This window comes from Mesocricetus auratus, unplaced genomic scaffold (genome assembly GCF_017639785.1).
Source record: "Mesocricetus auratus isolate SY011 unplaced genomic scaffold, BCM_Maur_2.0 contig_12886_pilon_obj, whole genome shotgun sequence".
In the NCBI taxonomy this organism is placed as follows: Eukaryota; Metazoa; Chordata; class Mammalia; order Rodentia; family Cricetidae; genus Mesocricetus; species Mesocricetus auratus.
Window position 1 is genome coordinate 2,417 of NW_024431959.1, and position 11,083 is coordinate 13,499.

Here is an 11,083-nt window from a genome sequence, read left to right on the forward strand (position 1 = left end):
AAGATTTTATCAAATGGAAGGAGAGTGGAGAGCTTCCTGGGCAGATCTGAAACAAACCAGAAATTAGTGCAGTTATTATCAGTGTTTTGGTATCTTACAATATCATTCTAGTTTCCTAGTTCAGGTTGTCTACACAGAAATCCAAAGGTGTGATCTCATTGCCCATGGTCACTTTTGATTCACAGTTTTCATTTGTCTTTGTTTCAAGTAAGAAAAAGTGAGACATCAGGACAAACTCTCTATAGGCACATGTGTCCTGGCTATGGAATAAGACATATTCTGGTGCATCTAAACTAGAGTGACATCTCAAATGTTGGCATGCATTGACATGTGTTATTTCAGACATATTTTTCTTATTATACTGGGGACCATGATTTGGGAAATTTACAATAATGTAAATCAAAGGCCACACCCAGCACAATGGGGACAGAGCGCTATAAATTTTTGATTGTGAAGACAACAGGCTGTTTTAATATATGGTTGTACTTTGAGCTGTAATGAGAATGTGAATAGTTTAAAGAATATACCAAATCTAATGACTATAAACCATAGCGAACCAGCAAGAAGGGCAAATTTAACATTTTTCAAATAACAAATATTCAGTTTCTGATTATGAAGTTTTGCAACATGAAGGTTTTCTGTATAATTTTACTTGTTATTGCAAGTAATTGAACATTTTAAAGACGTGCTTTGGTGAAAACTCATTACATGTATTCTTAAACTCATGAAAATAACCTCTTTTAAACACGTTTTTATATTCATCAAGTTTTAAAAGCACACTTTCTATTTTGATTATTGTAGCAAAATACCATGACTGAAGTAGGGTTGTATTACAACTCCAGATACAGTATAAGAAAAACAAAACCCATCAAATTCATCTCTTATAATGCTGTACTCTTGAAGTCAAAGCTAAGGGCAATAGCGGATCAGGTGTCGGGCTAGGGCCTGGTTCATAGAAGCAGGTATGTATTTGCTCTCACATGACGACAGACAAGAGGGGAAGGACATGTCTGAGGGCTCTTTCCAGGGACCCTGGACCCATTCATCAGTGCCCTGTGTTCATGACAGCATTTTCTAAAAGCCTTATCTCCCAACACTGTCCTTCTGATTAGATCTCCTATGAATTTTAGGGACACAAACATACAGACCACAGAAACACAAAAGTTTCTAAAATGTATTTGTAACATTTGCTTTCCATCTCCTAGACATGGTGCTAAATTCTAAAGTCATTTTGTGTACCATTTTTTAGGGAGCTTTAAGTTAAATCAGCTGCAGAATTCAGAAGGGAAAAGTGATCTGGGTTATTCATGTCTCAAGGGGACAAAGAAATAGAGCAACCATGTCCTACCTCCCTTCTCTGGGAGGAGTCAAGGAGATCATTGTTCTTCGGGTTTAAGTTGAAGGAGCTTATTTTCAAAATATATCCACATGACAGTGTGCTATGCATTACTTTTCTACAGGACTCAATCCCTGGAACTGTCAACTCCTTCACCTTGCATTTCTCTTCCACTATGAGCAGACCAACTCTGTTGCACGGCTCTGTGGCTTTCTGTAGCATTGTCTGCCTCACCCTAGCCACTCACTGTCTAGCTTTCCCAAAAGTGGAAAAGAGGGAGACAGCACATGCTCATGGGGAGACACAGCAGTCCTGGGAGATGAACACGGGTGACCAAGAAAACATCTCCTCTGCTCCAAAGCACATGTCCCAGCAGATGCCCTCTGAATCTCCTATGGTGCTGTCTGCAGGATCATCAGTGATGCAATTAAATAAAGTAACCTCTGTCAACAAAGAACGCCATCTTCCAGGAGCTGGGCTTCTGCATCCTGACATCCCTGATCTTCACTCTTCCAGTGAGCCAGTGATCTCAGCCAGTGAAGAAGGGCATGGTCCCAGACAGCTTGCAAGGATGTCTCCTGAACACAGAGTTTCTAAGGCCATGTCAATCATTGCTGTCTCTTCCCCTACTTCTCTTAATCCTCACCTGGAGGGACCACATAGCAGTTCTAGCATCCAGCCCATTAGAGAAGGGATCACAGACGTAACACGTGACTTCCTTAAGTATGTGGATAATGAGTTGTTTGCCACTGAAAGTCAGGAAGCAGTTAGCTTGGGAAACACAGCTACATCTTATATAAAAACCAAAGAAATGCTAACTGCCAATCCAAGAACTGAGAAATTTGAGACAGATGCATCCAAGGGGATGACTGCTGTTCCTAGTATTGATTCCACAACAGACACAGAGCCTGATGGGAAGAGACCCTCAGAGAAACCAGGTGGCAATTCCCAGACCACTGCCACCACACACTTAGTGTCAACCCCTGAGGATATCTTGAATATTGATCCAACAACTGGCAGTCTTCTGGGGGACCTCAAGGTCACAGTGAGTGCCAGCACAGCTGTTCCTGTTTCTTCTGTCTCAAGTGATGAGTGGGATGACACCAAATTTGGGAGTGTAGGTCTCATAGGGACGCCAGATTCAGGAGACAATACAGAGACTCAAGTGAGTACGGAGCCCCCACATGAAGCATATGAAAACTTTGAAGGGGCTGAGGGGACCCTCACTTCCACAGAGGTTAACAAGGTGGCTCCGGGGCTGCCTGAAGGAGAAACGCCCATGGGAACAGCCCTGATGATTGCACTGGAGGAGGAGAGATCACCTGATTATACCCACCAAGCTCCCTTTACTCCCACGAGTCCAACAGAAGACCCTGAAGTTTCCACTACGAACCCGTTCCCAAGTGCTGGAGGCTTCACAGCACCCACTCTGGAGGATAGGACCACGCTTTTCTCAAAAACCATGGTTTCTACCTCTCAGTATGAGTCTGACGCACATCGGGCAGCAGGAAGTGTGCCAGAAGGTAAGAGGGAAATGTAAAGACATAAAACAGCCACAAAACACCCCCCAAACATTCTTTAGATTTGGAAACTTTCAATTTGGATTTATTTTTTTATTTTTGAAATTTTTTGAGATAGGATCTCAAAAAGGATTCCTTGACTTCACTATTTTGCTACCTTTGCCCCTAACTGCCAGGACTAAAGATGTGTGTCATCACTCCTGGGTGTTTTTTTGGTTGTTTGTTCATTTGTTTGTCTGTTTACTTCAGTTTTAACCTTAAACTCACCATGTAGTTCAGTTGACCTCAAACAAAATCTGTCTTACTGCTTCCCCAGTGAGCAGTGAGATCATGGATGTGTGCTGCTAAGGTAGACTTTGGTTTTACTTTTTTCTAGGTGACTTAGAAACAGTTACTCAAATTTTAATCAAACACAGAATACTCAAATAAATCATATATATTCTTTAAAAAAAACCATAGCCTCCACGTGTTACATTCTTTAACTAAGGGCAGTTCCATGCACATCCTAGCCCTCCTTGGAATTCTTGGCAACATTTGGAGATGTTTTGAGTTGTTTTGGCTAGGGGTTACTTCTAACATCTCCTGGCTAGGGGTCAGGGATGCTTTAGAATATTCTACATCTGCAGGACAGCTTCCAGAAACAGGTGTCACGTGTCTCAGCCAACAGCATTGAAACCAGTGTAGAAATACATATAAAAATGTTAAGGAAGCAGGTATATATTTCAGTTCTGCAATAATGTGTGATACCTGTTTATACCTCATTGCAAAATATATGCACATCTTTGATATTTCTCACCAAAAATAATTAGGTAAAATTTATCTTGTAGTATTAACCACTTGGGTTCTCTGACCTTATCTACTCAAAAATAAATTGTTTAGAAAGTATATGGAAAGAAAATATAAATCATCAACTTGATTTATTCTTAATTTTCGCCTTTTTCTTAGCCTCGACATCTTTGAATATTAGAAGGTGAAACCCTAATATTGGTTTGATGAATTATGTTTTGTTATGTGGTTGATTACATAATAGCATCCGGAAGGAAAGACTTTGTATAAAGTGCATATACTCACTTGAAATTGCTTTAAAATATACAACATTTTCACCTGGACCAAGGAACCTACTAAAGAAAAGACAAAAATAAAACAGATTTGTAATATGGCTCATAAAGTTTTCTTGAGATGTAATTAAAATGGTAAATGTGATCATTTGATAAATAACAAAAGTAAGACTGAATAGTTTACATGCCTGCTTGAGTTTTTAGGTTTTGTTTGCTTGTTTGTTTTGTTTTGAGACAGTATTTCAGGTTCTGGGACTCACACTTGCTAAATAACCAAAGGTGGCTTTTATGCCTGGTTCTCTCACTTCCCTTTCTTGAGTGCTCTGATTATAATTGTGTGTTATCATACTTAGTTTCTAATTCATTTTTAGAAGTCTAAAGGGGCTGAAAAGTGTACCTTTTCATAGATGTTTTCAGATCATGTTTTATAAGTTCTATTTAAACTTTTTGTGAGGGGACAGTTTCTCACTTTGTAACCCTGCATGGTCTCAAATGTAGAGGTCCACGTGTTCGCATCTCAAGACCCGAGGAAAGGCATGCACCACCACTCACACCACTCACAGCATACTCTGCTTTTAAAAAGACACCGAGTGGAGCTCGTGTAAGCATAAAGTTGATTACTAAGATGAAACAATAATTTTACTTCAGTTGTCCATAGCACTTATGTTCCTAGAACATGAAGTCACATGGTCCCTAGCATATATTACACCAGCACATCTGTATTGTCGTATTTTGGACTTTTACAATTGCAAGCTAAAAAGTAAGATGGATTTGATAATATTCAGGCTATTTGGTGATTAACTATACTTTCAGTAATAATTGCATCACTTACCTATGGTTTTGAGAACAGGCTTGATGGTTAAGAGTCCCTACTGCTCTTGCAGAAGACCTGAGCTTAGTTCCCAGCACCCCCATCAGGGGGCTCACCTGGAACTCCAGGTCCAGGGAATCCTGCATCCTCTTCTGGCCTCCATGGGCACCTACACTAATGTGCACACACACGCACAAACACATACTTAAAAATAAGACAATAAAGAAAAAATGTCTGCTGAAAAACTGCTTTGTGCAAGGTACTGTGCTTCATGTTTGGAATATAAAGACTTTGCCTGCTTCAAAAAAAATAAAAGGAAGGAAGGAAGATTGTAGGTAAATATTTTTCTCAAGAAACTGAAGGTTAAAGATGTTCAGTAATTATCTTAGGATTACAAAGTTAGAGAGTATTTGAATCAAAATTCAGACCCAAGTAAGATGGCTCTGTAGTATGTGTTCTTGTAGTATGTGTAGTATGGGATAGGTTTCCATGGATGGTGTTACTATCCTTCTCCTTTAACAGATGTGGAAGGATAAATTAAGAGTGCACACCACATCATGACTGCCCTGCCTGTCCATCACAGAAACTAGGTGTACACTGGTTGGCGTAATTATTATTTTTTATTTTAAATTGCCAACTTCTTCCTTCCTTTTATATATGCAGATGTGAACATTAATATGGGAAAATACTTCTGAGAGATTTTAGTGTGACTCAGTTCTTTATAGTTGATCTTTTGATTCAACCAGCTCTCAAGTATATCTGAAAAGCCCAGCTATCTGTCTTCCTATTTTGCTTCAGTTTTATTCTAGATTTTTGTTTATTTGTTTGTTTACACATTTCCTTCTTTATTTCTGCCTTAGATTGCCCACAAATCCCCCAAGCAGCTCCAATAACTGGCCTTTGATTCCCAAATTGTCTTTGTTGTTCTGGTTTCTGAAACAGCTATCTACCCTTTTTCAATTAATTGACCTCATAGTGACTTCTATGTATCAGAATTTGGTTTACTTAAAAATGTTTTCCTCCTTTTTAGACATCACTCAAGAGATGACAATGTCCACTCAAGAACCAGACCCCACATTACCCTTGGTGACACAAGAGCATATTGAGGTTCCCAGAGGCAGTGGGGAGCCTGAAGAAGGCATGCCATCCCCCGCTCCTGTGTCTGCTGATGTGGATGCCACTGAGCTGTCCAGACAATGGGTGTCTCTGGCCACTCCAGCCCACCCCACTGTTGTCCCTTCGTCTCTCGAAGTTACCTCTTCTATGGAAGGTCAGTAGGGGAGTGTGGGGCCAGTGTTTGAAGGAGGAGTGTGGGCTTTACTGTGAGTTACTGGGATTAGTGAGGATTCTGGCCTTTCACCGGCATGCATGTGTTCCCTCCCTGGAAAGATGGTCAGCTCTCTGCTTGTAGAAATGTGCTGTAGCCTCAAAGGACTCTTCTGTTCCCCAAGTACAAGCCTCCTGAGGACTCCCTCCTAAGAGCCAGTGTGAAAAATGTAAAAATAGCGAGGACTTGTGTTTGGAGTCACCTTTGACTGTGACCTCAGGAAAGCTGGTGAACTTTTGTAGGCCTCTGTTCATTCCCAGTAATGTCTACTTAGGTTATGGCTTTCTGTATTATAGACTGTGAGGTGTCCTGCTCTATCAAGGGAATATGTATATACTTAAGAAATATATATATTTCTTCATTTCTCTGTTTCACCATTATCCAAGTAAAGATAAGATATTCATTGAGATAGTTTTTTAAATTTTTAGTAAATACTTTCTAATCCTGCCTCCTGATCCCCCTTCCAAAACAAAACATGCAAAACTCAACTCTGGAGTCTTGACAATAACCTTCATTTCCCTAGTGCCAGGTTTCTTCCCAAGCCCATAGTGGCTCTCTCTATTAAGATATGTCTTTCATTGCTCCTCCATTGCACCCCTCCCTGCCTCGGCCATCTTGTTCCCTCTTGTTCTCCTCCACCTTCATGAAATCTGTTGACCCTAACCCTACATGTCTCTCTTCTGACTGGGAACCAGCGTTATCAATTTTGTTTTCATCATCTCCTTCTCTCCACACTACCTCCAGGTTTTCTGTATCTATAATTACTATTACAAGTACACATTTTCATTTCTTTGTTGATTCTAACTTTATAAGAAAAAATTATAACACAGAAAGCAAAAGACCCCGAGACTGATAATGGGGTTAAAGCCAAGGGTCAGGTAAAGAAAGAAGCCAAGCCACTGGCTCTTACTCTACCTCAGGCTGAAAGGGCTGATCCTGTCTCCACGATCTCTCCACTAAGCCTCAGACTGTAACCTCTCCTCAGAGCGGCTGGAGAATCCATCATTCCTATCCTCAATGTGGGTGGAGAATGAACGCCAGCTCTGAGATTCTGTTTCTGTCTTAAATACCTCTCGTGAGTTCTGGGATTAAAGGTGCGAGTTTTGTTACTCTCATAGACCGATTCAATTGCATGTAGCCTGGGTGGCCCTGAGCTTCTGTCTCCTGAGTCCTAGAACTAAAGGTGTGTGCCATCACTGCCTGGCTTCTATGGCTAACTAGTATGACTGCTTTGCTCTTTTGATCTCCAGTGGCTTTAATAAATCATATACAATATATCACTGCAAAAAAACTGTGCTACGGATAAATTTTTGGGAACTTTGTATTTTAGCTTACTGTTCTGATTGTCATACATTCTGTAGTTTGTTGTTCTGACCATTGTATCATACGCAGTTATGGAAACACATTTCATTATTCATCTGGTCTCCATCTGTGCTCCTGCTGTCTGCATTTGGGCCATTTACAGGTATAGCTGTTGTGAGTACAGCTATTATGGTCACGCTTCTGCATGTTCTGCATTGGACCTGTAAAGGACTGTCTCATAGATAATGGAGATGCTGGCCACAGGATGTATGTGTATTTGGCAATAGGGACCAATGTCTCCTTTTCATAGTGGTTGTTGTACCAATATATATTCCCATAAGAAATATAAGGGGGTCCTCTGGCTCTGAATCATAGGAATTTGTCTCTATCTCTATCTATATATCTATATCTATGTCTATATCTATGGACATATTCCCTCTGGCTCATGGATATAAACTTGGGCATGTGTGAATTCTGTCTAGGGAGATTCTGATGATTCAAGGTATGATTGCTGTAATTTCTGTAGATGTGGGGGCTTCATGTGGATGCTTTGAAATAGAGTCTACTTTAGTTACAGTTCTAGGTTCAAATGTTTCCACACGATTTTGTGAAGCATACTTGTTCTTTCCAAAGTAAACCCTGGCATTTAATTTGGTGCATGTTCTGCCTTTGGTCCCCTATACAAAATTCTATGCCATCCATTATACTGTCAATCGAATAAATGGGAGATTAAATTTTAAAAGCAAAATTATGATTTGAGGCTGTGCTTCTCCCAGGTGATGAAGTGTTTTCCGTGTGTAGCTGGGTTGACGGGAGAAGAGGAGTTGGACTAAGTGCTGAGTTTACTGTGTTTGAGACACTGCTTCCTTGCTTTTCAAAGCATATGTTAACACATTCTGTAATGACGGTCTTGTGTGTCAAGTCTTGTCTCTTGTACTTGGCAGACATAATGGACACAATCACTGTGCCAAATGAGGACTTCATACCATTTTTGGGCTCTCCAATGACATCCCCTGCAATGACTGTGGAAGCTCCCACAATTTCTCCAGCACTCTTTTCTGAGGGAAGAATTGTTCCATCTATCAACTACCCAAATACAGCCACCTCCTATGGCCTGGAACAACTTGAATCTGAAGGTACCCTTGTCTCTGACCACATATTTTGAAAAACAAAGAAGTAGCTTTAACTTTATGTCATTGGGTTAACTGTCCTGCCACCAAAGAGTTTTTAGTAAAACCCTCTGCCTGGGGTTTCTCCCTGTGATTTTAATTACATTTACATTTAAAATGAATGTCTTAGTTGGTTCCACTATTCAGACTGGATGAGAATAGTAGATTTAAATGGAGGAACTGCATTGTTTTTTTTTTCCATCTGACTGACTGAGGAACATTTATAGGTCTACTGTCCTTTCATAACATCACTCTATGAGTACTGGGATGTTCTCTTCGTAACAACATTGAGTTACTGTCTAGAGATAAACAACTTCTTTGTTAATTAATGGTGAGAAATTCATGACAAGTTGTACTGTCTAAGGCATTGGCTTTGGCCGTGAAAAAATGCAATGGAGGCGTAGCTGCATATCAACACACAGTGAGCATGGGAGACAGCCACATGACTGCTCGAGTGAGCACCCTGAAAGGTAAGGAGTGTCAGGTTGGGGGTGCAAATGTTTGGAGTTACAGGATGCTAACTCAGAATATTGGGACACTCTTGCTAGGCAGCCAGTCATGTCTTAGCTGAACAAGGACAGCAGTACTGGGATTTTTTGTTTCCTCATTTGCAAAGAAGAGGTTCAATTGCGTGTGTAGGAGGTGGTGCTCCCTCCCACAGAGATTCATTTTACCTTGTTTTAAAATGTCATGAAGGTGTGTGTGTGTGTGTATAAGTGCATTCCGTGTGTGTGTGTGTGTGTGTGTGTGTGTGTGTGTGTGTTGATGGCCTTAGAGGCCAGAGGCATCAAATCCACTGGAATTAGAACCACAGGAAGTTGCCATGGGTGCAGAGAATCAAACTTGGGAGACTCTGCAGAAACAATACACACCCTTAAGTGCTGAGTCATCTCTCCAGGCCAAGTCTCATAGCTTTCCAGGGTTGACACTTGTAGTCTGTTCAGAGTGGCTCAGAGAATTTCTCAGAGGAATTCTGGCCCCAGAGGCTACTATCCCTGTCACGTCACATGAAGACAGATACCACATGGCTTTGGGCTCATTGTCTCATGTTTTCCGTTCCCGTGAATGCCATCTGTTAAAAAATCCTTAAATTAACCTGAGACATAGCTGGCAGCTCTACTTGGCAAGGATCATTAAATCAAAGAAAAAAATATTTGTGAATATTCTATCCTTGTAAAACTGTAGTAGTTTTCTATATTTAGTAGATGATAGCAGTTGTATTGGAATATGTGAGAATTTTTTCTGACATGACTAAAGATATCCTGGGATTTGAGATCCCTTCTACACAACTCAGTTTCAGCTTCTTTTTTGAGAACATGTTCTGTCAGGTTTTGACCTGAATTATGATTCTTGTCAAGGGTTCTGAAAGACATTTTTAGGTTAAAAAATACTCTTTCTGTTACATTGTTGGGTTTAAGGTAAGGTCTACAGGTAGATTGGCACATAATTTCACCCAAAGGCAAAGGTGCATAATATATATTAAATCACTGTGTATTAAAATAAGAATTTTAAGCTGGTGTTTAATTCTCAGAAAGCTTGAAGAAGCTATACGTATTTGAACAGATGAACCCACCGGACTCCTGGATTAATACAGACTCCCATTTCACCTTGTGTTTTCTGCGTTTACTAGGAGTGTAAATGCAGTCTGATGTATTGACTAGGGAGGCATTTTAATTTAATGACAGAATTAAAATCAGAAGGGAATTTATTCTTAATCAAATAATGCATTAGCTACGTCACATTTTCTTTAACTGCCTTTCAAGGTGGCTTTGTTTTTGAAACTGGGTATTAGTGTGTTATTCACTGATCTGGACTTAGCTATAGAATGAGTTCGAGGTCAGCCTAGGACACATCAGACTCTGTCAAAAGCAGAAAAATGTGTATTTATTTGTCTATACACTTATTTTTTGTTTTATGTGAATGTCTTCCTTCCCATGAAAAGACAGAGTCATTCCTCCAGATAACTGAGGGTATTTTGCCTCAATGTAAAATGTAAAAAAAATGCCCATATTAGATATCAGAAACCCAAGGAGACAGAACCTTGGAATTGTGCAAATTCAGAACCCACTGATCTATTTATTCTGCATGAGATAACTAAAAGCCCCAAACAGAGTAAAGATGTCATTTTCTCTTGCATCCTCATTTGTATTTCTCACACATGATGACTAAGAATATGTGCTAGTTTCTCGGAGCCTCCATAAAAGTCCCACAAGTTCAAAATGGCTTTAATTAATAGTAATCTACTACTCATGTGCCATTCTGGAGCCCCACAACACCAAGCTGAGGTGTAACTGGGCCATGGTCCCTCCAAGGCCTCTAGGTCAAGAGCTGCCTCACCGCCATCGGATTCTGGTAGCCCCAGAACCCTGCTCTACCCTCGTTCATGAAAGCCTAAGTCCAGTGTCATCATATGACTGTCTTATTTCATGCCTCTGCTACAATTTACTTCTTTTACTGGGTCATCAGTCAATGGATTAGAACCCACCATAATAGTTTCGTCTTAATTTGGTGGTATCTGGCCAGATTCTGCTTATTAATAAAGCCATGTTCATAAGTGCGA

At 40.3% G+C, this 11,083-nt stretch overlaps 1 protein-coding gene across 1 annotated transcript; it reads left to right on the forward strand.

Annotated features, from left to right (window-relative positions):
* Positions 1-1,460: 1,460 nt before the first annotated feature.
* LOC121138273 (armadillo-like helical domain-containing protein 4) lies at positions 1,461-8,896 on the forward strand. The gene is made up of 3 exons (XM_040741019.1): positions 1,461-2,859; positions 5,756-5,995; positions 8,299-8,896. The coding sequence occupies exons 1-3, from the start codon at positions 1,512-1,514 to the stop codon at positions 8,517-8,519; spliced, it is 1,809 nt and encodes a 602-aa protein (XP_040596953.1). The 5' UTR covers positions 1,461-1,511; the 3' UTR covers positions 8,520-8,896.
* Positions 8,897-11,083: the final 2,187 nt, after the last annotated feature.

Bases quoted from the DNA above. Each gene is read 5' to 3' on its own strand.
- LOC121138273 (XM_040741019.1), top strand. From the start codon at position 1,512: ATGAGCAGACCAACTCTGTTGCACGGCTCTGTGGCTTTCTGTAGCATT. The intron at 2,860-5,755 runs GTAAGAGGGAAA...CCTCCTTTTTAG, and splicing joins AGCAGGAAGTGTGCCAGAAG to ACATCACTCAAGAGATGACA. The intron at 5,996-8,298 runs GTCAGTAGGGGA...TGTACTTGGCAG, and splicing joins AGTTACCTCTTCTATGGAAG to ACATAATGGACACAATCACT.